This window comes from Moschus berezovskii, chromosome 15 (genome assembly GCF_049115385.1).
Source record: "Moschus berezovskii isolate FMDL1 chromosome 15, NW_MosBer_1.0, whole genome shotgun sequence".
Classification (NCBI taxonomy): Eukaryota; Metazoa; Chordata; class Mammalia; order Artiodactyla; family Moschidae; genus Moschus; species Moschus berezovskii.
Window position 1 is genome coordinate 46,245,308 of NC_142474.1, and position 26,803 is coordinate 46,272,110.

The 26,803-nt window shown below is 46.1% G+C and overlaps 1 protein-coding gene across 2 annotated transcripts; it reads right to left on the bottom strand.

The window, feature by feature from the left end:
* KAT14 (lysine acetyltransferase 14) lies at window positions 1–26,629 on the bottom strand. Of its 2 annotated transcripts, none has more exons than XM_055430357.2 (10): window positions 26,364–26,629; window positions 24,217–24,335; window positions 21,507–21,628; window positions 16,932–17,113; window positions 14,861–15,277; window positions 14,178–14,746; window positions 6,562–6,698; window positions 5,511–5,686; window positions 2,960–3,150; window positions 1–972 (listed from the first exon to the last, which is right to left on the bottom strand). In XM_055430357.2, the coding sequence occupies exons 1-10, from the start codon at window positions 26,620–26,622 to the stop codon at window positions 799–801; spliced, it is 2,346 nt and encodes a 781-aa protein (XP_055286332.1). In that variant the 5' UTR covers window positions 26,623–26,629; the 3' UTR covers window positions 1–798. The 2 variants fall into 2 exon arrangements, with proteins under 2 accessions (XP_055286332.1, XP_055286329.1); XM_055430354.2 differs by having other exon boundaries at window positions 14,861–15,280.
* Between the last annotated feature and the right edge of the window lie 174 nt (window positions 26,630–26,803).

Consider the following 26,803-nt stretch of genomic DNA (forward strand, 5'->3'; position numbering starts at 1 on the left):
TAGGTTGTCACAACAAAATATTTTATTTGAGAACATTTGATACCGTGGAAAGCATTTCTACTAAATCCAAAAGCACCTGACTGATGGTCCACTTCCACTCTCCACAAGCCGGCCAACAAAAACCTCTGCCGGCAGACGCGAGGTGTGTCTGTCCACGGCTGACCCCTCCCACCACTGCACACCTCAGTCATGGGCACGATCAAACAGCAGGCTGCCCAGCTCCTCCAGCCCCAAACTGACCTCACTTCACAGGGCAGGAGAATAGATCTCGCCTCCCAGGCTAGGGCCACAGCCGGACATGCTCACAGGAGAAAGGTAAGGCGATGTCACACACAGACACTGTGACCAAAGTCAGCACATGTCCCGCTCCGGGGACAGCACAGCCGGGTTGGGACAGGATGGGTCAGCGTGTGGCCGTCACCAGGACAGCGCAGGGCCTCACAGACACAGCAGGGTTCTTAAACTGCAATCACCATGCTCACTTTAAATGGGATAGAACTTCTCTCCTCAGGAACATCAGTTCAGGTCTTTCTGGCTCAATGGGCTGTCGGCTGAAGGTTGGCACACCTGTCAGTTTTAGCTGACTTTGGGAGTCCAAGGTGTGGGTGAAGGCCTGTCCAGTGACTCTGCTGACGAGGCGCTCACCACTCACGCCTCCGCCCACGCCCCTCAGCTCCGCGGAGCTCAGAACCTGCAGAGGGTGAGCATCTGCCGCCGGGCCTCCTGTCGGCCCTCTCCTCCAAGAGCATGCGCCCTGTGAGGAGCTGCGCATGCGCCCTGTGAGGAGCCGCGCTCACGTCAGCGTCGCAGACGCAGAAAGAACGCGTGCTTACACTCCGTGCTCTCCAGGGGGTAATACTTGTCATAAAAGTCTAAGACGTACTCTTCCGTCTTGAACCCGAACTTCTGGTAGAGCAGCATGGCAGGGTTGCTGGCGGAGACGTGCAGGGTCACGTCCTTGCCCATGCAGGTCTGCAAGAGAGTGGAGTGGCACACAGTGAGAACGAGAGGGCCTCGGGGAAAAGGAGTGGATGGAGAGAGTCCCTGACGTGCAGGCAGTCAGGTACGGAGGCTGGAAGAGTCCGGCCTGAGGCTGGAGCACGGCACCAACCAGGCAGCGCCTGTGGGGGGACCCAAACCCGCTCGGCCACTGCCAAAACCCTTGCTGAAACGTTCCACACTGAGGAGGCGGACGGTAAGCTGATTGAATGTTTTTTCCCAGTTTTTAATGAAACTTGCTCAGTAATTCCCACATGTTGGTGTCTGTCCACCTTTGATGAGGCCTCTTAGTATAGGAAGCCTTAAGAACCCTGGGGATGCAAAACCTCCAGCTTTTTCTCTCTGGAGCAAAGAGCCACCGGGGATATTTCATTGCCAACTGTTTTATAATTCAGTTACATTTAAGTATATCCAGCGTAACAATACCAAACACTATGACAACCTTGAAGAAACAAGGGATGAGACCAGACGTTCTGTTTTTAAAAACTAGATGTCATCCTGCGAGACGATCATAAACACTTGCCCCCCTGGACCTACTAGGAAAGATGTTAAGTTATGTGACCGGGTATGAAACCTCAAGACTTCTGTTTAATTATACAAGCTGGGTACCCCCTAGGGACATTCTGAATCCCAAAGACCCCCTCAGCACTCCCAGACTTCTCAGAACTGAGAAGCACCAGCCTTATCCCGTGGGGAAAAAGAGGGGTGTCTGTTCTACTGCAGCTAGGCAGGTTCTCAGATTCTTTAATTAGCCACACAGAAGAGAGCACTGGAAGTTACGTAAACTCAGAATTGGCTCTTTAGTGAGGAGGTGATGAGATTGTGGACTTCATGAGTCCTGGAGGTTTTACAACCCCAGGGTCCTTAAGGCTTCCTATACTAAGAAGGCCTCATCAAAGGTGGACAGACAGACACCAACATGTGGGAATTTTTGGGCAAGTTTCATTAAAAACTCGGAAAAAACATTCAGTCACCATCTCTTGTTTAAAAAGAATCTTGCTCACATGACACACAATGCTCCATACTGAATGGCTTCTAAGTAAGTCACCAGATGAATTCTGGGGTAAAAAAAACCTTGCCTGTGTTTCTGGTGTTTGTATATAAATATATGGTCTATCTTCTTCAAAGGTGATACTGATACATCAAAGGATGGATTTCTTAGAAGGTTCACAGCAGCCTACACAGTGACGGTAAAACTAAAAATAAGCGGCAAGAACAGAATATACCTACTACTGATAGAATGAGTTTTTTTTTTTTTTTTTGGTCATGCTAGGTGGCATGGGGGATCTAGTTCCCCCACCAAGGACGGAACCTGCACCGCCTGCATTGGGAGTGCAGTCTTAATCTCTAGTTCACCAGGGAAATCCCTGATAAATGGTTTTGTTAAAATGTTTAAAAATACCTAAGAACTAAAAATCACATGTTCACCCCCACTTCTCAGAGTCACCGCAGTGGTGACTCCAAGACCAGAAGCAGTTACAAGATGGACGGTCCGGGACTTCCCAGGTGGTCCAGTGGCTAAGACTCCACGCAACCAATGCAGGGTGCCCAGGTTCGATTCCTGGTCAGGGAATGACCAGGAATTTGATTCCCATGTGCTGCAACTAAAAGTTTGACTGCTGCAATGAAGATCAAAGATCCCACGTGCTGCAAGTAAGACCTGGTGCAGCCAAATAAAAATTAATTTAAAAAAAAAAGATGGTCTGAGTGTTGCAGGCTCTTACCTCTGTACTCGCCTCATTTTATTTATTATACATGTCCACAAACTGATTTCTTTGAAACTTGGGTCTGAGGAGTGACCTCTTTGGGGGTGAGGTGTCTGTCTGGGTATAAATAACCTTGTGGATGACAGAGCTGGCTCCCCTTCACCTGGTGTTGCCTGGCTCTGGTGCCGTCCGCACTCCAAGCCTTTCAGGGCAGCTCAAGGCAGGTGGGCAGACAATGAGCAGAGACAACATACCTGAATCAGATGATAAATCATGAAAGTCGCAATCCCTGCTCTTCTCCAGTCAGGATGGACAAAGAGAAACGAAATATAAGCTTCATTGTACTTCACGTCGGGGACCATGAAGCCGAAGGCGATGATGACTTTCTTATAGAGGACAACGACGCTGAAGTCAGGGTACTGCAGGCACTCGGACAGGTCGACACCTACGGAGAGAAGCGATCAGAGTCAGCCCAGGCTCTGGGATGAGTGAGCAGCAGGCTGTTCAGTCTGTGCTTCAGCTGCACCTGCCTGCTAAAAACACCCAGACTGCAGACAGAGACCACCACAGACGCCACACATAAACACCAAAATTAGCATCATCTGGTCTGTGTACATATATTAAAAGAGCGGAAGCGGGACAGGGTGGGTAGGAGAGAAGTGGAAGTGGCTGGAAATGGATGCACCTGGCTTTGCGCTTGGCCTCTGGGCCATGTGCGCCAGTTGGCACATACCCCAACGCCCTGCCTCAGGAATCTGCCTCAGGTGAGATGAGAGATACCCAGACCAGAAGGGAAGATCCGAGACCACCCAAATCATGTTCTTTACCTCATACACAGACCACTGACAAGCTATTTGGTACCAATGACACTTTTTACAATAAAAGAGTTAAATATCACATAATTCCACGCTTATTGTTTGGGCGCCACCTCGCTCAGGGGCAGGAAGAAGCAGACACTCCCAGAATGTTCCTTTTAGCCCCATCCCACCCCCCACCACATGCACTGACATCCTGACAAAATCTTATCCAACCCCTAGAAGACGTATTGTTTCCTTTACATTTCAAAGCAGAGTCACAAAGAACATACTTATATTTAGAAATGAGAGTGTTCCTTTAATTGATGACTTCAGAGACTATATATAATATGGTAAGGCTGATAAAACAACATTATCGCACTGGGTCTATTATTTTCAAAGTCTGTGATTGGGGTTTTTGGCTTTTTAAAAACAACTTTTGGCTGTGCTAACACTAAGGACCAGTTAAGTAAACAAAGCACACAGAATTATTAAGCAAACATCACAAGTGTCCAGACACACCCAAGCCACCAGCCTGTGGTGCTGATGGGTATAACCTGGGATCTGATACACGCGGGAGATAACAGGGTGAACCGTTTTTTCTGAAACCAGAGACAAACAGGGAAGAGAAACAAACGGCACTGTTTATTGCTTTAACTGCTCGCTTCTGTGTGGATCACAATCAACTGTGAAAAATTCTGAAAGAGATGGGAATACCAGACCACCTGACCTGCCTCTTGAGAAACCTGTATGCAGGTCAGGAAGCAACAGCTAGAACTGGACATGGAACAACAGACTGGTTCCAAATAGGAAAAGGAGTACGTCAAGGCTGTATATTGTCACCCTGCTTATTTAACTTATATGCAGAGTACATCATGAGGAACGCTGGGCTGGAAGAAGCACAAACTGGAATCAAGATTGCCGGGAGAAATATCGATAACCTCAGATATGCAGATGACACCACCCTTATGGCAGAAAGCGAAGAACTAAACAGCCTCCTGATGAAAGTGAAAGAGGAAAGTGAAAAAGTTGGCTTAAAGCTCAACATTCAGAAAACGAAGATCATGGCATTTGGTCCCATCACTTCATGGCAAAAATTGATGGGGAAACAGTGGAAACAGTGTCAGACTTTATTTTTCTGGGCTCCAAAATCACTGCAGATGGTGATTGCTGCTGCTACTGCTGCTAAGTCGCTTCAGTCGTGTCCGACTCTGTGCGACCCCATAGACGGCAGCCAACCAGGCTCCTCTGTCCATGCAGCCATGAAATTAAAAGACACTTACTCCTTGGAAGGGAAGTTATGACTAACCTAGACAGCATATTAAAAAGCAGAGACATTACTTTGTCAACAAAGGTCCATCTAGTTAAGGCTATGGTTTTTCCAGTGGTCATGTATGGATGTGAGAGTTGGACTATAAAGAAAGCTGTGCGCCAAAGAACTGATGCTTTTGATGCTTTTGAACTGTGGTGTTGGAGAAGACTCTTGAGAGTCTTGGACTGCAAGGAGATCCAACCAGTCCATCCTAAAGGAGATCAGTCCTGAGTGTTCATTGGAAGGACTGATGTTGAAGCTGAAACTCCAATACTTTGGCCACCTGATGCGAAGAGCTGACTCATCTGAAAAGACCCTGATGCTGGGAAAGATTGAGGGCAGGAGGAGAAGGGGACGACAGAGGATGAGATGGTTGGATGGCATCAGCAACTCGAGGGACATGGGTTTGGGTGGACTCTGGGAGTTGATGATGGACAGGGAGGCCTGGCGTGCTGCGGTTCACGGGGTTGCAAATAGTCGGACACAACTGAGCGACTGAACTAAACTGCTCGCTTCTTCCTGATCTTAGCAAAGAAAGAGATGTTCATATTTTAAACTGTCTATATGAGCAGAGACAAACTGAATGAAACCATGTGAGTAACGATTTTGGGGTCACATGACATACACACTAGTTTTAAAAACTGCTGAAGTGAATGATACAGAAGGTGGATCTGCTAAGCTTCGATAGGGAGAACATACCGGGCCAGAAGAACTCCTGACACATGGAGTTTATGGTTGGGATGTGATTTGGCCGGACATAGCAGTAATCAAGAGGGGCGTCTGGCTCCGGCGTCCAGTGAGGGTCCCCCCTGTGCAGGTGGGAGCGGATCTGGGAGAGCAGCTGCAGTTTGGGTGGCTTTGTTTCATAATCACGCCTCCAGAACCCAGAAAAGAAATACACGAAAGACAAGGAAAATACCCATTACTCCCAGTCATTTGATTCACAATGCTCCTTGATCTGCTCAAAATTTTAAATTAATTCGCACTACTTGATATGTCAGCCGACTTAAGAGCTATAGCATTCTTTTGGTATGACACTTAAAATTATCTCTACTAACATTCATCAGACAAGACCTATTGGAACCTGCCACGAAGTCCACTAGTGCTGGTGAGCCTTAATAAATGGACTGCGGAAACAGGAACAGCTTCTTAATTCTACCCTCTGACCAAGGACAGAGCCCGGGGAGGAAGGTCCAACTCCTCCTGGACAGCTGGGGACTCCGGGGCAAGGAGCAGGCTTGTATGCTGACCCATGGGTCTGTCCGGGGAGAGGGTGGGGGGCTGGGCCAGGACACGTGACTGGGGTGGCAGAGATAACTGTCAGTCATGCGCAGCCCAGTGCAGGTGGGGGTGAGAACTCTCTGGCCAGCTCACTGGCCAGGTGCTGCCTACATGGGAGATTCATCATCAGTTCACGGACAGGCCCCACCATCTTCTTGTTTCCTTTTGCAGACAACTAACTATGTACCATTTGAAATTTAAAATAAAATAATGAGTATGATAATCAGAATGAAATCTCACAGAGTTGACTTATCCTTGCCTTATATGTTTCTTTCAAAGGGACCAACCTTTCTATAATATTATACAGTTGAAACAAGCTATATATTTTTTCAGGATGAGACTAGACACAGAGCAGAGGCCTGGTCCTCGCCAATGCCAGTTCACAGATCTGGGGAGGATGGGGCTGGCTCAGAACCCACAAGCACCACTGCTCGTGTCACACCAAGTGTCACAGCTCTCCTCTGTGTACCTGATATAGGGTTTCAGGATCCGAGATGTGTACGGGCTGACGATGCTCTGGTCCACAGCCATATCTTCCGATCCCACCAAACGGTACAGAAACTTTGTGCTTTGGTGCCGGAATCCTTTCCTGGATGGCAAGGCAGTCTGTGAGAAAGACAAGCCAGTTATACAAAAATCAAATTACTCAAAGGGCTGGTTTCATTTCTACAGATGAGTAGTACTTAGGACATTTTTATGTGTCAGAAAGTAGGTCTTTCTGCAGGACTTAACTGGAAAATTTGAGGTTCATAAAACTTCATAGGTACCTTTGCATAAAACTGGATATGAAAACCTAATTCCAGTTTAATAGTTTAAAGGCAAAATAATTTAAAACTTTTTTTAAGTTATGTATAGCTTCTCCAAGTTTCATGTTGTCTATAAGGCACCTTGAATCCGTTCATCAAATATCAGTCAGCCCAAGCATCAGGTGGGTCACACACAAACACACACACGCAGACACACATGGCTCCTATCTCATGAAGGGTCTCTGTCTATAAACACACACAAACACACACACACAGCTCCTGTCTCATGAAGGGTCTCTGTCTATAAGGCACCTTGAATTGTTCATCAAATATCAGTCAGCCCAAGCATCAGATGGGTCACACACACACACACACACACACCCGCCTCCTGTCTCATGAAGGGACACACACCACCCCCCTTCCTGTCTCATGAAGGGACACACACACACACACCCCCTCCTGTCTCATGAAGGGACACACACACACACACACCCCCTCCTGTCTCATGAAGGGACACACACACACACCCTTCCTGTCTCATGAAGGGTCTCTGTTACCATGGCAAAAATCACTGCTGCATGTGTATATGGATTTATTACAATATGTCTCTACTGAATAAATCTCACAAAAGTAGGACTGACGCAGATTATTATCCCTACAACACAGTGTGAGTGGAGAGGACTGATCAGAGGGTCCAGGGGACATGGTCCCTGCTCCCCACAGGCCTGCAGACGCCTGCTCTCCACATAAGGCTGCTCAAGGGCCCTCGGTCATGTCGTAACAGAACACGGACAATTAGGTTTCATAGCAAAGAGCTCAGACGGAAGATTAAAAAGTACATTTACAGAGCGGTTTGCCAGGGGTTGGATGAAGTTTAGAAACCTGAGTTGTTTTTGTAGAATCAGCTTGCTCTTGGCCTAGAAAATAACTTTGTTGGAAGAAGAGCATGAATTCCTTCCTTAATAATTTTGTTCTGATCACTTTTCCAAACTGGACACCAAAATTTCAGAGGCTAACCAACTCTGAAATTCTGCCAGGACTTTGAGTTTTCAAGTGAAATTCAAACTTGGGGTACACAGTTTCCAAGTACAGCCCGTGTTTCCTCCTGAGTCTAAAGGCACACTCATCTCCTGTATCAAAAGGCGAAGTCAATGTCCCCTCCTCTGGAACCTGGCAGGCCTGAGGTATAGGCCTGACCAGTCAGAACATGGCAGAAGTAGTAACATTCTGGGACCTCTGAGCCCAGGCCATAGGGAGCTGGTGGCTTCCTCCTCGAGTACAGCTGCTGTGGTGCCCAGGTGGGACACTGAAGGGCTGGTGGCCACATGTAAACAAGCTCTAGCAGACCAAGCTCCAGCTAAGTGGAGCCACAGGGTGCCCCTTCCTTCAGCTCATGAAGTAGAAAAATACCCAGCTGAACCCAGTCAACCCACAGACTCAGAAGAATTAGTTATTGTTTTAAGCTACTAAGTTTTGGGGTGGTATGCAACATGAGAACAGGTAACACCAGCCACTGAGCCTGTGAACAGCATCAAGTCAGCATGTGGAGGTGAGGTCTGTGAGACCCCCGGATATGCAGAGTCCTCACCCAGTCTGTCTCCCTGGCTTCCACACCAGGGTAACCATCCTTAGCTTCTGCCTGGTCCATGAACTACCCCTGACCCCCAACCGGGCTCCTCCCTGCCACGCTCACGCCACACCATCCATCTCCATACAAGGCCAGAGCCTACTTTTTAAAACTAATAAAAGTCACCTTCCTGGTCTGAAACTCCTACGTGGCTTCCAGCTGTGCATTCAGAATACGATGCAGACTCCTGTCCCACACCCCGCAGGATCCACGACCCTATCAGCCAGGTCCTCCGCCATTAAGACATTCCCACCCCACATGCCAAATGAAATCCTGCCTCAGGGCCTTCCTGCCCTGAACCTTCCTGGATGGGCTCCTCCTGCGGATCAGGACATGGTTCGAGCATCACCTCCACAAAAGGTGCAGTCCACCCTCCGGCCCCACTCCTCATGGCACTCACTTGGAGGAAACGTCCCTGCTGGTTCAGTACTGTCATCTCCCCGCTCCTGGTGTCGGGGACCTCATCTGTCTTAAGTCACTGTCTAATCCAGAGCCAGGCCCTAACTCCCTTCAATTCCATGAACGCTGAGAGGTGAGGAAGCTGCAGAAGAAAAGTATGATGCTTGTAGAGGTTTAAGGTTCATGAGGTTTAAGGCAAGAAGCCATCTGTTTCTAAGACAAAAGTGCAAGTGCTGATGCAGAAGTTGTGGCAAGTCACACAGAATACTTAGGTGAGATAGTGACAGAAGGTGGCTGCACTAAACAACAGATTGTCAATGTAGATGGAACAGCCGTCCATTGGAAGAAGCTGCCATCCAGGACTTTAATAACTAGAGAGAAGTCCGGGCCTGGCTTCAGGCTTCAAAGTTTCAAAGGACAGGCTGATTTTCTTTTTTTCTCTTAGGCTGACTCTCTTATGAGGGGCTAATGCAGCTGGTGGTGTTAAGCTGAAGCCAGTGATCACTCACCGTCTGATTTATGCTCTGTCTACACAGCCTGTGCTCTGTAAACGGAACAACAGAGCCTAGATGACGGCACATCTGTTTTCAACATGGTTTTCTGAATACTTTAAGCCAACTTCTGAGACCCACTGCCAAAACTGAAAAGCAGAGAGGAAAAAAAAGCCCACCCCCCCCTCCGCAGAAGGAACAGAATATGTAAAAACTGTAGTGTAACTATTAAAAGTGTAATATATGCAAAATGGGAATAGCAGGAGGAATACTAATAGGAGGACAGAAGAAATACCTGAAATGATAACAGCTGAGAATTTCCCCAAGTTAATCAGACACCAAACCAAAACCACAGATCCAAGGAGCTCACAGAACGATGAAGATAACTGCTAAGAAGCCTATCGGTCACCTATAACAAAAGGGCAGAGGCACCAGGCAAGATAAATGAGAGCAAAAGCACTTAAAAAGTGTGTGAATACAAATAAATATCAAAAATGAAGAGAAACCTGTGTAAGCTTCCAGGGCACAGGAGAATAAAAGAAGACCACCTATAAAGAAGCATTAAGAATGACAACGCAGCTCCAGGAACAAGCTGATAGTGAGGTGATGATGAAGTGGTGATGCTAAATGTCAACAGGGAAAAAAAATGACAATTTTATATCCAGCTATGCAATGGCAAGCCACTCCAGTACTCTTGCCTAGAAAATCCCATGGATGGAGGAGCCTGGTAGGCTGCAGGCCATGGGGTAGCTGAGGGTCGGACACGACTGAGCGACTTCACTTTCACTTTTCACTTTCACACACTGGAAAAGGAAATGGCAACCCACTCCAGTGTTCTTGCCTGGAGAATCCCAGGGATGGGGGAGCCTGGTGGGCTTCCGTCTATGGGGTCACACAGAGTTGGACACGACTGAAGTGACTTAGCAGCAGCATGCTATCATTGAAATGTAAGACTGAGAATGCTCTGAACCTCAAAAAGACCACATTTTAAGAACTGTTACAAAAAGTGCTTCAGCAAGAAGTTAACCTAGAAGAAATGATGGGAACTGAATGAAAAGTTTAAGTTTAGTGAGGTTTATTGTTGACTAAATAAGCAACACAATAGAAAAAAGGAAAATGAGAGCAGGCAGAGGTAGTTTTTTGTTTGCAGGGTGAGGATCACATGGTAATATTAAAAAAAATAATACAGAAAAAGAAATACATGTCTTAAGTTAGGACCTATAAAAAGAATAAAAATGGAACATATGATTTTCTCTATAGAAAAGAATCAACGTCACAGACTATTTTCTCTGACTACAATATAATCTGATTAGAAGTTAAATCAATTACTAAAAGATAGTATAAAAATTCTCACATATCTAAAAACTAAGAGTTATTTAGCACTAAATAACTCTTGGGTTAAAGAGGAAAGGTTAATAAAAACTGCAAAACACTAAATACTGAACTGTAAAAAAAGTCACATCATTTCAAAAGTAAACATCTATTTCTGCTTCATTGACAAAGCCTTTGACTGTGTGGATCACAATAAACTGTGGAACATTCTGAAAGATATGGGAAATACCAGACCACCTGACCTGCCTCTTGAGAAACCTGTATGCAGGTCAGGAAGCAACAGTTAGAACTGGTCATGGAACAACAGACTGGTTCCAAATAGGAAAAGGAGTACGTCAAGGCTGTATATTGTCACCCTGCTTATTTAACTTATATGCAGAGTACATCATGAGGAACGCTGGGCTGGAAGAAGCACAAGCTGGAATCAAGATTGCCGGGAGAAATATCAATAACTTCAGATACACAGATGACACCACCCTTATGGCAGAAAGTGAAGAGGAACTAAAGAGCCTCTTGATGAAAGTGAAAGAGGAGAGTGAAAAGGTTGGCTTAAAGCTCAACATTCAGAAAACAAAGATCATGGCATCTGGTCCCATCACTTCATGGCAAATAGATGGGGAAACAGTGGAAACAGTGGCTGACTTCACTTTTTACTTTTCTGGGCTCCAAAATCACTGCAGATGCTGACTGCAGGCATGAAATTAAGACGCTTACTCCTTGGAAGGAAAGTTATGACCAACCTAGACAGCATATTATAAAGCAGAGACATTACTTTGTCAACAAAGGTCCGTCTGAAGGTTATGATTGTTCCAGTAGTCGTGTATGGATGTGAGAGTTGGACTATAAAGAAACCTGAGAGCCAAAGAATTGATGCTTTTGAACTGTGGTGCTGGAGAAGACCCTTGAGAGTCCCTTGGACTGCAAGGAGATCCAATAAGTCCATCCTAAAGGAAATCAGTCCTGGGTGTTCATTGGTAGGACTGATGCTGAAGCTGAAACTCCAATACTTTGGCCACCTGATGCGAAGAGCTGACTCATTGGAAAAGACCCTGATGCTGGGAAAGATTGAGGGCAGGAGGAGAAGGGGACAACAGAGGATGAGATGGTTGGATGGCATCACTGACTCAATGGACATGGCTTTGGGTGGATTCCAGGAGTTGGTGATGGACAGGGAGGCCTGGCGTGCTGCGGTTCATGGGGTTGCAAAGAGTCGGACACGACTGAGCAACTGAACTGAACTGAAAAGCTGTGTGCGGAGCAGTAAGACCCCTCAGCAGGGCTGTCTCTCTGAGGCTCCAAGGGACAACCTATGCCAGGCCCTTCTCTAGGCTTCTGGTGTGGCCTCAAGGCCTGTGCTCCTCAGCTCTGCAGACACCCCACTTGAACTACTGCCTGGGCCATCACAGGGCATCTCTCCTGTGTGTCTCTCCTGTTCTTGGAAGGACACCAGTCATGCTGGGCTAAGGGCCCACTTTGCCCCATGCAACCTCAGCTTAACTACTTATATCTGCAAGGGCGCTATTTCCATGTGAGGTCACATGCACAAGCACAATACACACTTTTGGGGACACAATTCAGCCTGCATCAGTGACCCGCAAAACCCATTAAGCCTGTCTTCTTCTGGAAGCCTTCATCTAATAGCAGCAATGTCCTCACAGGGCTCCATCTATGCGTTCTACACTGTTTATGGATAAAGAGTTTAAAAAGGCCGAGGGAATGGTTAACACTAAAAGTCAGAGAGTCGCTTCCTCTGGAGGCGTGGGCAGGCTGCAGAATTAAGGTGGTTTTAATGCCCTGTTTCTTAACCCAGGAGCTAGATTCATAGTTATTGATCTTATTAACCTCCGAACTATACCTGTATGTGTTCTTGTATGGGTACGATGCCTTTCACAATTTTAACAGTTAAGTATAGGGATTAAAAGGAACAAAGAACAGGTGTGCAGATGACAGCAACAAAAGCATATGAATAAGTGGCAAGTGATTAAGACCAGGAGAGCCCAAATCTAAGGTGGCTGTGAGGACAGGCCAGAGCCAGCGCCTCAGGTCAGCAAGGACATCAAGTCCAACTGAAGCTGAGGGCAGGCAGGGGGCCACGGAATGAGGGGTCTCTTGGGTCAAGAGGTATTAAAGCTCAATGACACTTCTGCCATCCACATACAGAAACAACCTCTCCCTGCAGGGCAGATCAGATTCTCTGGAGGTTCCAATGAGAAATTCTGATGCAGCCAAGGGTGGAAGTTCTGTCCAGAAAACAGGGAGACTCAGGAGAAGTTTAACAACTGCATGGTCAGCCCCTGGCTCTTCCCACAAGGTTCCTAAGATGCAGACAGGCAGGTTACGGCTTCCCAGGAAGGAGAAACAGGGAAAAGAATTACAGGGATCCAGCTGGAGTGAAAGTCTTTGGAAACTACAGAACCCGGAGACTGAATCCAGCCTGCTTTCATACGTACTGTTTCTGGCGCACAGTGACGCCATTCATCACATGTCACATATGCTGCCCACACACCACACAGCAGAGCTGGCTAGCGAAGTTACAGCTACTTACTCTGACCCCTCAGAGAAAAGGCTTGCAAACCTCTGGTCAAGAGGGTCCAATAGCCAAATAACAGGAGTGCTCCAAACGACAGAAATAGATGCCGGGAAATTCCAGAACTCAAGAAAGAGCATTACAAATAGAAAGGCCCATAGGCAAAGGCCCAGCACCGGGAAGAACAGCCCCACATGCAGTGTAGTGCTGGGTAACCAGAATACCAGCAGCAAAGTCCACACCTCACCGGTGTCCAGAGAAGACAGGTAAAAGGCCAGACCACCACAGAATAAGACAGGAAAACATGCTAACAGTCCAGACACACAATGCACAAACAACCAGGAAACAGGAGAATGTTCTAACTTCACCTGTAATCAAAGAAATGCATCCAAAAAACAAACAAGAAAAACCAAGACTTCACTTTATAGCCATCAGAATAGCAAAATTAGTTAAGGAATGGTTAGCAGCAATGCCGGCAAGGCACAGGGAGAGAGACTGGCTGGCTCCTGCCATGGGAAGGTGAAGTCTGGTACTTGTGGTGGAATCACCTGTCCCTGGAACAGGGGATACACACCAGTGTCCTCCAGCCAGGTGGACACCATGCTGACCTGCTGCTCTTCCTGCAGGGTGTCTCCTAACTACAGATGAAACCACGCCTTCACTCCTACTCAGCTCAGTGTCCAGTACACTGGCGCACTATACATCCTCAACAAACCTGCCAATCAAAGCTACAACCCAGACCATGAGCCTCGGAGACTAAGAGATATGAAGAGAATGTCTAGGTTCTGTCTAGAATACCCAGAAGGAAAACAGAAACCCAAACTCAGCTGTATTCAGGACGTTCATGTTGGATAATTAAACACAGCCCAGCCGTCTTTGCACTTCTCCCCTCACTGTTCTTCCACTCTCCTGAATGCACAGGGAGCCGCAGTCCTGGGAGTTGGAGAGCGAGACAACACCCACCTGGTACCGGTCAAGAATTCTAAAGTCCTGACAAGTCGTCCTGTACGTGGCCTGTCCAGCCGGAAGCCTGGAAACTCCTCCGTCTTTGGCCCCGTAAATTCCGTCCACTAACAGGAGCGCAGCGTTCACGACCTGGTCCAGGTCAAAGAGAGGCAGCCCCCGGTCCCTCTTTGCCTGCCGGACGATCAGCTTCCGCTTCAGCCGCCGGGCCTCGGGGGTCATGGCCACGGCCCCAGGACAGGCCTCCAGCCGCCTGAGGAGCAGCTTCTCCTCATAGATGCTTACGGGGGTGAATCTGGGCCCCTTGGGCTTCCTGTCCTTCTCCAGCACAGGTTTCCTCTTCTCTCGAGCCCTCGTCTGCAAGGACGTGTTGGAGTCTGTGTCCTCACTGTCCATGTCCATCCTGTCGGGCTTCTCCTCCTCACTTTCCACCTCCTGCTTGATCTGCTCAGGGGCCCTGACTTTTTTTCTGCCCCCGAGCCCTGTCCCTGAGGCGGCAGAGCCGGCAGGGGGTGGGACGTACTCCATCCCAGGGTCTATGACACCATCCCCTTCCATCTCATCGTCATCTGTGAGGAGCAGAAAGCAGGTGAGGAAATGTGGCCCCACCGACCCCCAGAGAGAGCGTACACACCACCCCCCAAGGACCACATAGGCCCTGAGGCCCCAGAACAACGGCTCACCGTGAAACAAGGCCTGTGGTGGCATCACGTCTGGAATGAGGTCGGCTTCCGAAAGCAGGCTGGGCGTAGCTGAGTGAGAGGCCGGGGTCCCTGGGGCGGAGAAGTCCAGGGATGGCGAGGGTGATGGGCTCGTGAGCGGGGTGCGGTCTGAGGAACTCAGGGACGAAAAGTCAATGACTTCTCCCTTCTCGAGAATCACGTCAGGCCTGCGGCCTCGGCTGATGAACTTGACAGGCGTGGAAGAGCTGCTCCGGTCAGCAAAGCCAGCCGCCTCCTTCTGGGCTCTCCTGATATCCTTGGCTTCCTGAGTCCGAGACCTTTTCTCTTTCAGTTCCATGGCAGATTCCACAGGATTCCGACTCGCTCGCTTTCTAAGTCCCTCGACAGTGATGATGGGATCTAAAGTTGGTTTGGAGGCTGCTGGTGAAGAACAAAAGATCTAAATTTTTAAATACCAATTCAGCGTTAGCTACTTTCACTAACTTATTGTGAATCTACTACCATAGAAAGAGAAATGTTCAATGAATGCCCTGAACTAAGGTTAAGATTTCTCTTAACCAGGAAAAAGGAATTATAATGCAAATACAAACACTTCCACACAGTCTTTCACTCAATGGAACTGGTAAAGGTTAAAAGTTTAGAAACTGGGATGGCTTAGGGATGATAAAGAACCTGCAATGCAAGAGGCCTGAGTTCAATCCCTGTGTCGGGAAGACCCCCTGGAGAAGGGAATGGCAACTCACTCCAGTATTCTTGCCTGGAGAATTCCATGGACAGAGGAGCCTGGCGGGCTACAGTCCATGGGGTCACAAATAGTTGGACACGATTGAGTGACTAACACTAAACATTTGATAATGCTCAGAGAGCACAGAGGGAAACGGGTATTTTCAAGTCTTTTTGGTAGAGCATAAAGTTTATCACATCTTTTTGGAGGGTAATTTGGTAATATGACTAAAATTTTGAATAAATATATGCCCTTTGATACAATAACCTATTTCTAGGAATTTATCACAAAATATTGGCAAATGTATATAATTACAGTATTGTTTAAATAACAAAAACGATAGAAATAACCAAAATGTTCATCAACAGGATAATGGTTTAGTTATCATGCAGCTACTCAGTGAAACACAATGAAATAAAAGAAACAGGATAGACCGACAGGTACTGCTATGGAAAGATGGCCAAGATATACTGATAAGTGTGGAAAAAATAAAGAAGAGGTAATATAGTATGAACCAGTTTTTTTGTTTTTAAGAAAACACTTAAATATACAAAGAAGACTTCTAAAAGCACTCACAAGAGACAACAGTGGCTCCGCTGAAGTTAAGCTGCGGGAGGTGGGAAAGGGACTTTCAGACTTTATAGCTTCAAAACTATGTGAATTATTCCCAGTTATATTGTTAAAAAGTGAGAAGTTCATTATTAAAACAATTTTAGATTAAAAACATCAGATCAATACGTGATAGTAAGAAGCTACTATGAGTTTTTTATAAGTGAGAAAATGCCATTATGGTGAGGTTACAGGGACGAATCCTTATGGCTAATAATGAAATATTTAAGAAGGAACTGCTGATACCTGGAAGTTGCTTCTGAATAACCCAAGGCTGTGGATGGGTGGGGAGCTAGGAAGAAGGACCCAGGGGCCCTGATAAATGAGATCAAAGGAGATTTCCAGGATTAACAGCTAAAGTGAAGACAAAGGTGTGAAGGAATTCACTACATGACTCTCTTCACATCTGTATATTTAACATTTTCCATACTAAAAAGGTTAAAAACACAAAAAAACTCACTGAAAATAGACCACCTTCCAGATACCAAAGGAAATTTATAAAGTTGCTACGTCCTGTCTGACTCTCTTGTGACTCCATGGACTGTAGCACACCAAGCTCCTCTGTTTAGGGGATTCCTTGATTAGGAAGTTACAAAATATTTTTGTATACTATTTATTTACAGCATAAAAACCTATGTTAGAAGAAAACTGTGGAGCAGAGCAGCTCCAGGGAGGCCACAGTGCCTGCCTGGTAAAAATGGGTCGTCTACACTGGCATTTCCGGGCTCACAACGGTACCTTTCACTTTCAGAGCGGAGGTGGACAGCTTCTCTCCCTCGGGTTTCAGGGTCGGGGGCCTGTTGTGGACGAGCTTCCACCATCCTGGTTCTCCAAACTCCTGAGCTCCCGAGCGGAAGTACATGGGGCTCCCCACGCTGAGGCAGCCGGCAACAGTGCTCCACCAGGTGGAAGTCTTCTTCCTGAGAGCCCAAGGATTTAAAAATTATTGGCTTTACAACTCTCTCCTTAGTAGATGGTGTAGTCTCTGCCTCCAGGTCTGGGATGGGCTACAGAACCTGCCTCTTTGAAGGAACAGAGCTCCTCAGGTAAGGGAGAGGCACAGGGGTCTGTATGGCTCCAAATCCTGTCTCCACCACCCCTTCTATTAACAGCTGCCTCAGGTTCCTCATCTTTAAAATCAGGATAATAAAACTCAAGGCTGCTGAGGGGACTAAATGGAATAATGCCATAAAACAGAGCTCATAAAACACTTCTTATCAGAATCCACATGATTATAGAGTTCCAGTTGGGAAGATCCCCTTAGAGTAGGGAATGGCAACCCACTCCAGTATTCTTGCCTGGGAAATCCTGGTGGGCTACAGTCCATGGAGTCTGACACAACTTAGCGACTAGACAACAACAACAGGCTAATTTTATTTAACTTGAGCTGCTTTTATGTATGGGGAAAAGGAAATGGCAACCCACTCCAGTATTCTTGCCTGGAGAATCCCGTGCACAGAGGAGCCCGGTGGGCTGTCGTCTATGGGGTCGCACAGAGTCGGACACAACTGAAGCGACTTAGCAGCAGCAGCAGCTTTTATGTATGAGTTAAACCAAGTCTCAAGAAAGCAAGCAGGGGAGTCCTTAGCCCTGGCAAGTGGTTCATTTTACCCACAGAGTCGGAGGCATCCCTCATTCTACTACCTGCCTTCACATAGCAGAGGAGGAATAAAACTATATGGTATGTCCCACACAGAGCCAAGTCTCGGGGGAACAATCAACTCTAACCAAATCCTCCACTGCCCAACCAAAACACAACAAGCATTTTAAAATAACTACACTAGAGTGTATACATCAAAAATTTTAAATATGTAAAATGTCAACTGGGGCTTCCCAGGTGGTACAGTGGTAAAGAATCTGCCTGCCAATGCAGCAGACATAGGTTGGATCCCTGGGTCAAGAAGACCCCTGGGAGTAGGAAATGGCAACCCACTCCAGCATTCTTGCTGGGAAATCCTGGTGGCTACAGTCCGTGGGGTCACATAGAATCGGACACAACTGAGCATGCACAGCACACAAAATGTCAAGCATTCAGGTTCCTGTAAAAAATTGGTCTATTATTTAAGGAAAGTGTTCTATTTCCATCGTGAAAACATAAACCAATGACCAGAAATCCTGAAGAATTGTCTTTAATACAAAGGCCAGTCTAACAGATGGAAAAGACTGCTGAAAAGGCAAAGGAGAAAGGTATCCTTAAGAACAGAGATATACTAGACAAATACAGACAAACCAAAAGAACCCCACACAAAAAACAAAGACTGTACAGGGCCTAACCACTGAGATGGGAGAATGACCCCTAGCCTCCGGCCCCAGAGTACCTCTCTGCTGCTACCATCTCACCTGGTTTTGGAACTTCCAGACCCCCACCCCCACAGCCCAGAGGTCGGACCAGGAGAACCCACTCCACAGGTCTCTGGAGCTCTGTTCACTTTTCTTCCCATTGTCCTATTTGGCTCCAAATCCCTCTAGTCAATTTCCCATTTCAGTTATTGTACTTCTCAGCTCCAGAACTTCTTTTTTGTTTTCTGTCTCTTTGATGGTATTTCTGTTTCATTCATACCTTGCTGCCTGACGTTTCCCACCTCCTCCTTTAGTTCTCTGGGCATCTCTAAGCTGTCCTAAAGTCTTTGACTAGTAATCAAATCCTTCTTCAGGGATAGTTTCGGGTTAGTTTATTTTTTTCCCTTCAAATGGGTCATACTTTCTGGTTCTCTGTATTCCTTGCGGTTTGTCTGTTGAAAACAAACATTGGACATTTGGACGTCAGTCTTTCTTCTTTCCCCAGGGTTCACTGGAAATGATGGCTGCAGGCTGTCTCTGTGCCAGAAATCAGCTGGACCAAAAACTCAAGATCCTCTTGGCTCACATCTAAGCCTGTGCCTTTCCCTGGGCATGCACGGAGACTAATCGCCCCTGTATAGGTGATTGCTTTCGAACACCTGCAGTCTTGAATGTCTGGCTCCAAAAGAGGGACGAAAAGGAAACTGAAGGTGGGGAAGAACGTGCCAGCCCTTAAGTTCCTTTAAAGTCAATCCAGCCAGAGGGGCGGGGCCTGCAACAGTGGGGGGAGGTGCAATGACAAAGGCTGCCTACCCCTTTGTCAGCACTTCTGTGATCAGAAGCAGCAGCGGGAGATCAGAGCACAGATATGATTGGAGGACATGGTCCTGTATGTCCACCTAGACCCCACACTGTGCCAAGCTGCTCCTGGAAGGCATGTGTGGCTGTCTGTCATGGGGCTGAAGGGTGTGAGGTCATTAGACACTACTATACTCAGAGCTAAAACTGACCAAATGGACTGTAATTTATGGTCCAGCTTCTTCCAGAGGACAATCCACCAAGTAGAACAGCACTGACCATGAAAACCTGCCAAGATCTAATTTTATCAGTTTTTTCCCTTCCTTGTCCCTTACAAATGGGGTGTATTAAGTTCCATAAATAGACCTATATCATTAAACTAAGACAACAGATTTCCTTTCCTTAAGAAAAAGAACCAGTTAAACTGTCAGTTCTTTTCTTAGTACCACTAAGTAACTCCAGAACAAAAATAGCTCCTTTCGTAAAAAGGCACTGAATCTATTTCTCCTCATGGCAGCCTGCAGACGGTCACCCCTCCCCGATTCCACAGCAACTCCGGCACAGCTGTGACTTCTTGGCACCTGAGGACACGGGCAAGGACAGGCACAAACTCCCTGTGCCCACCTTTATCGTGTCCATACTGACCCAAATCTGCAAGGTTCGTGCATCTCACCCAGGACTTCAGAGTCTCAAACAATCCGCCAATGGAACTGCCAACTTGCTAAACCCCTGAGAGCAATGAAAATCTTGCTCAATACACATGTACCTTCAACTTCAATGTCTGGTCTGGATGTCTGTGGCCCGGCATCCCTACATCTGATGACCCAAGGAGCGGGTCACAAAGGAGAGGCAAACTCAAAGCATCATGATGAAAAAGAGTAATGAATGTGGAGTAGGAAATGGCAACCCACTCCAGTATTCTCCCCTGGAAAATTCCATGGACAGAGGAGCCTGGCAGGCTACAGTCCATTGGGTCACAAAGAGTCAGACATGACTGAGCAACTGAGCACCCAAAACATATTGCTTTTAAAATATACAGGTACCATCTTCCAGGGAATGCAACATACTTCATATTAAGTCAGATCTCCAAAGTGTCTGTATCTATTTTTTTAACTTTTTATTTTATATTTGAGTATAGTTGATTAACAATGTTGTATTAATTTCAGGTATACGGTAAAGTGATTCAGTTATGTATATACATGTATCTATTCTTTTTCAAATTCTTTTCCCAACTAGGTTGTTACAGAATATTGAGCAGAGTTTCCTGTGCTATACAGCAGTAGGTCCTTGTCACTTATCCATTTTAAAAATAGCAATATGGAGCTTCCCTGATGGCTCAGTGATGAGGAATCCACCTGCCAATGCAAGAGGTACGGGTTCTATCTCTGGTCCAGGAAGGTCCCCGCTGACAAAGCAACTAAGCTCATGTGCCAAGACTACTGAGCCTATGCTCTAGAACCCAGGAATCACAACTACTGAAGCCTGTGCGCCCTATGTGCTTTGCAGCAAGAGAAGCCACCTCAATGAGAAGCCCATGCATTGAAACTAGAGAAGAGCCCCTGCTCACTGCAACTAGAGAAAGCCTATGCAGCTATGCAGCAACAAAGACCCAGCATAGCCAAAAATAATAAATAAATAAGTAAAATTTTGTTATAAAAGAGTAACAAATGAATAAACCACATGCATGTGAATCTGCCTAGACCTGGCAAAGTGTTATGAATGCCAAAAAGTACACAATGGTTTCTATCTTCCAGAGCTAAAAGACAAGCACTAGTAATTAATGAAGAGCAACTTCAGTGAGTTCAGTCAATAACTGCCATTATTTCTCTTCTTCTGACCTCCTATAAGGCACTGATTTTAAAAGGACATAATAGTCCTCTGTCCTCAAATTAGTCACCTATCCAGCTATTATGCAGCCTCATTTAATCAAACTCTGTTTTTCAACAGTCTAAGAATCTGTTCAAACATCTTCCTGCTCAGTAGAAACCAGCAGTTTCCCCCGGATGAAGGGTAAGAAGTATGGAAACCTACACTTATATCTATGCTGGTAATTATACCCACCTCTGCTGAGATTGTTAACTTAAAGTGAAATCATCTTCTGGATTAAAATATTCTTAGGAACTGCCACAAGTGTATATGCTAAAGCTCTAAAGGCTTGCATTAGGCTGTTTTAAGTCGCATGTATTTGTTCTTTACATCTTCATTCAAGGATAAGACTTTTAAAAGTCACATTACCTATTTCCTAGTAGAAAAGTCCAGTGTTTCTCAATAAAGGCGCAGATGTCTTCCTTCCACCGGAAATAACCCTGCCTCCCGCTGCCTTCCAGGGACAAGTTGTACATCGCCAGCACGACCACCTGGAACACAAGTGCACAGGTTGGGAGAAAAGCACCAACAGGAGGAACGTTTGCTGTTTGAGTGGGCATCAGGGGAGGGGAAGGATAACACCCTGGAGAATCTTCAGTATAGAATTCTACTTCCTGTTCGCTTTCCACAGATGACCATCACTTAGTCTTGTAATCACGTGCACTTGTTCCTCATATGTCACCAACGCTAGGCTGCTGTGTGGCTGAGCTGGTGACAAGTAAGGACTGTCCTAAGCATCCCCATCGGAGAAGGCAATGGCACCCCACTCCAGTACTCTTGCCTGGAAAATCCCATGGATGGAGGAGCCTGGTAGGTTGCAGTCCATGGGGTCGCTAAGAGTCGGACACGACTGAGCGACTTCACTTTCACTTTTCACTTTCATGAATTGGAGAAGGAAATGGCAACCCACTCCAGTGTTCTTGCCTGGAGAATCCCAGGGATGCGGGAGCCTGGTAAACTGCCATCTACGGGGTCGCACAGAGTCGGACACGACTGAAGTGACTTAGCAGCAGCAGCAAGCACCCCCATCCCCACCCCCTCCATCACTCAAAGGCAGCACTAAATGTCATGTTAACCACAGGCATCAGGAGACCCCAGGGCCTGCTCCAGCTGGTGTTGCTGATGGACAGTGCTGACCTTTACTAAATATTCTGAGCATCACCCCTCCACATATACTTTCTAAGCCCTTCAGAGGCAGAAACAAGAGACTATCAGAATTTCAGAACTGAAGACAACGTGAGGTACCATTTACTCTGGGTTTAGCCTTTCTCAGCCATGGCCGACTTCTCCTGAGATGAAACTGGCATGGACAAGGGATAGAGACCTGACAGGCCTGGCTGCTCTGTTTATCATCAGAGAGCATGACACCCCCAGCTCCACTGCATCTGGCCCAACCGTGTATTTCACAGGTAATACATTCACAGTCCCAAATGGGGAAGTACTTTCCGGAAATGTAAATAACACGCTGTATAGAAGAGAAAAGAACAAAGGAAGTAAAAATCATTTTAAATCCACCATCAAGAAATAATTTTTTTTAACATTTTTGGTGATGGTCCTTTCAGACATTTCTCTTCTCATCTAAAGAAAGTTATGTAGTCACAAACGGACAAGAAGCTATACATGCTATTCAAAACCATGTTTTCATCCTTATAAAAATAATGATTAATTTTGGGCCAATGAAACTGAAAAGGGGACAGAGAATCTGAGAGTCCTTACCTAATTCCAAATCTGCCTATGTGTGCACACATCAGAATAATGCTAATATTAATCTGATCTTGCCAAGACAAAGTATCCCATGTACGCTTTGGAAAAAAAAAAATCCCAGTTATAATATTCATTAGACTATAAACATCCTCAGTACAAGCTTCATTTTCTACTCACACATTTTCAGGCAAGTCAAAAAAGGCTCCCTAAAACCACCACTGACAGATTTCATTAGATGTCCTAATAAAAGCAACAATAATTAAGATAACAGCCCCAGGCTTCAAACACAACTACAATCTAAAAGGACACTGTAAGTGACTTAGAGGGTATAACAAAATCACCTTCTCATTATCCTGTTTATTTCCCCTCATAGCAAAAAGTGCTAGGGATAATTAACCTATGTATTTGTCTGCTTATCAACTAAAATAAATGTCCAGAAAGTCAGCTGCCTGGGGCTGTCTTGGCCATCTCATTCACCATAGAAAAGAGCTGGATGAGAAACAGCTGGTCTTGACTAGACTCCACTCTCCAGGCCTAGAACAGTGCCTGGTGCGTGGTATGCACTCAGTATTTGTTGAAAGAAAACATAAAAGCTGAGTGAAAATGAAAGTAGAAGTCGCACAGTCATGTCCAGCTCTTTGCGACCCCGTGGATTATAAAGTCCATGGAATTCTCCAGGCTAGAATACTGGAGCAGGTAGCCTTTCCCTCTTCCAGGGGACCTTCCCAACCCAGGGATTGAACCCAAGTCTCCCGCATTGCAAGCGGATTATTTACCAACTGAGCCACAAGTAAGTGATGTCTAAGTCATTATTTTTAGAACATAAAAGGCTGCAGATACCATTGGTGCCTTGCTACAAACATATTAATATAAAAACAAACCCCCCAAAATTAACACAACCTGGAGATCAGTTAAAAGATACTATTCAGGCAATAGTTGGGCAGGGTTAGGTTGGCCAACTTCACTTTTTTTTTTTTTTAATTGTAAGCACAGTTGCTTTACAAAGTGTTGTTTTCAGGTGTAGTGTAGTGATTCACCATCTTCACATTTTTTAGAATGATTTTATTCTTCTAAAAACAGCTGCCAGAAAAATGTGAACCTCTTTGATTAAAATCAGAAATTTGGTATTATATATAAATGAAACTGTGTGGGTGAGATTTTCAAGAATCTCAAACCCAGTGTGCTAAGTTGGCAGTGAGTAATTTTACTAAGAACCCTTTTCTCCACATATTCACTATGATTTTCATTGTGAAATAAAGTGACCCTCAAAACAACTCAAAAGCTCATATGTAAGCTCCTCATTCTCTCGACATTTACTTCAGTAAATCTGGGGCAGACCAACCTCACAAACTCTAGAGGAAGAGCTTTTACTCACTTGCTGCCATGTCAGCTTCAGCCTCTCATAGTGCTCCTTGCCATCTTCTGAGCAATCAGAACAGGTAAACCTAAAAAAATTATCACCCTTAAGGTAACTGAGCTGTTCCCTCAGCTGACCTAGGAGGAAAACAAAAAAGATACATCACTGGAACAGAGGTAACCAAAGGTCTAATCAGTTTACCAACCATCTTCCAAGTTTCCCAGGCTGTCTTCCATTTTTCTTTCAGCCAACCCAAGTCGGCAGGTTATTCTTCTAACATCAAGTGCATGCCCAGTAAGATAGATCTATGGTTCCCTGACTTTCAGAAGAAAGACATTGGGAAGACAGGTAGGGTTATCCTCACTGGCTGTTCCAACTGTTAACATCCCTGACTCTTACAAGAGGTCTTCCCACATATCCTGCAAGAAATATCTGAGCTCCCACTGTGCCACTGGGCTAGGAACCGGGCGCAGGATTCCCAGGGCAGACGTGATGAGTGCCCTCAGAGGCTTACAGCTGCTGTGAGGGGCACAAGGGGGCAAGCAGGTTAACAGCATCACAGTTGCTCTCCATCCTGTGTATCAGAACCACCCAAGAAGCTTTTTGTTTTAATATGCCTGGGCTTGTCCCACACAATGTTAATCAACATCTAGATGCAGGGCATTTTCTGAAGTTCCCCAGGGGATACTGAAGCTCTGGGAGACATGAAGACCCCTGGAGTGGAATGTGATGGGCTCAGAAGGGCAACATGAGGGCACATAAAAGATGCCAACCTACACTAGGAAGACACGAGAGCTGGAAAAAGTGGGGCACTGGGGCCTGAAGGATGGTTAGAATTGGCAGGTGAAAAGGTGCTGGGGGTATGGGGAGCATAGAGGCTGCAAAGACACATGCTCCACAAAGGAAATTTACATGTGCAAAGTCCCAGGGAGAAGAAACACCTGCTTGTGGAGAATGAAAAGCTCACCCTGGCTATAGAGCTCTGTGGGGAGAGGAAGACATGAAGGAGAGACTGGAGCAGTTGCAGGTGCCCAGCAGGAAGGGCAGTTTACAGTGTAGGCTGTGAGGACAGGAGAGAGCCATCCAGCCATAAAGAACCCTGGATCTACAAGCAGAGACAGCTCCAGAGAGAAAACTAGCTAGTGCATGTGTGCGTGCGTCTGTGCACACGCGCTCCTATGTGCTCAGTCGTGTCCGACTCTTTATGACTTCACGGACTATAGCCCCATCAGGCTCCTCTGCCCGTGGTATTTTACAGGCAAGATAACTAGAATGGGCTGCCATTTCCTACTCCTAGGAATTGGACCTAGGGATTAAACTCATGTCTCCTGCACTGGCAGGTGGATTCTTTACTCCTGAGCCACCTGGGAAGCCCCCAAAACTAGCTTATAGGTAGTAAATTTTAGGTTTGCTTTCTGTGAAAATGGTGTTACTTTATTAAATAGTAATTAGGACTCTGAATCGCTGAATCCATCTTAAAAACATCTCCACATACCAGAAAATGACCCAGTTAACAACAAAAATACACATACACGCACATATCTAAATTTCTCAGACCTGGTTACAGGTTCTATTACACAGAGTACTCCTCCAATACATGTGTCTTTACTGGTCTCCATCTAATAGAAAAGCCCTGCTTTGGTAACAGCCCTGATGCCTGGCAAAGGAACTCGTGTGTGTGTACGTCTACTGCCAGCAGATCAAGGAGGCCAGCAAGTACAAAACACTACAACACATTGCTAATTTTCTAATTCCTTATATCAGCAAACTATTGCAGCTGTTTTCCATGTAAGTTAAATATTACCTGAGCTATAAGTCTGAACTTCAGTTCTATGCTGAGCCTAGAATTTGGTTGTGAATCTACAATACTGTGACCCTGATAGAAAAATGCAGCTGATTCTTTAAGTCACACAGAATTTCTAATTTTTATTGGGTGGCAATCAAGAATGTTAATTTAACAAAGTGATAGAGGTTGGCAGTCATATTTATTAGGACGAATGTGTCTATGTTTTATATAAACCTGCAGTTAAGCAACTAAACTAGTAATAAATGTAAGAGTTATCTTTTTATTTAGATCTACTTCACATTCCTGTTTCTTTCACAGGTTAGGAAAACACGTCTCCCCACAGGAACTGGCAGAGCAAAGGAAAGGAGACACTTCTTACTGGCCGGGATCCACTTGTGGCACTTGTCGCAGAAGTAGGACAGCTGCTCCTCCATCCACGACACATCCCCTTCGTCACTGTTGAGGGAGTCTCCGCTATGGTCGTGAGACAAGTCCACGGACGCCTGGTCCTCCGACTCCACGATCAGCAGGGTCTCCCCCTCTACCTCCCCCTCCTCCAGCCCCTCCGAGGTTGATGTTCTCGTGGCTTCATCATCGTGCCGACTGATCAAACCGCTCAAGTGGATGCTACCCTCCATCCTTCCTGGCTCACAGGTCAGGGTTCTCAGGAATAACACCAAGCTTGAAGGGCTCCTCGCTGACCACACGAACAGAAACTCTCAGAACGGTGTCTGCCCACCTCTACTCAGACACAAGGGGCTCTAAAGACATTATTTAGAATATATGAGCCATTGTCCTTTTTCTGATCAAGTTTAAAAG

Bases quoted from the DNA above. Each gene is read 5' to 3' on its own strand.
- KAT14 (XM_055430354.2), bottom strand. From the start codon at position 26,622: ATGGAGGGTAGCATCCACTTGAGCGGTTTGATCAGTCGGCACGATGAT. The intron at 6,699-14,177 runs GTGGGTGTTGTC...TCTTTCTCACAG, and splicing joins GAATTCTTGACCGGTACCAG to ACTGCCTTGCCATCCAGGAA. The intron at 3,151-5,510 runs GTATGTTCTCCC...TTCTCTCCGTAG, and splicing joins TCAGGAGTTCTTCTGGCCCG to GTGTCGACCTGTCCGAGTGC.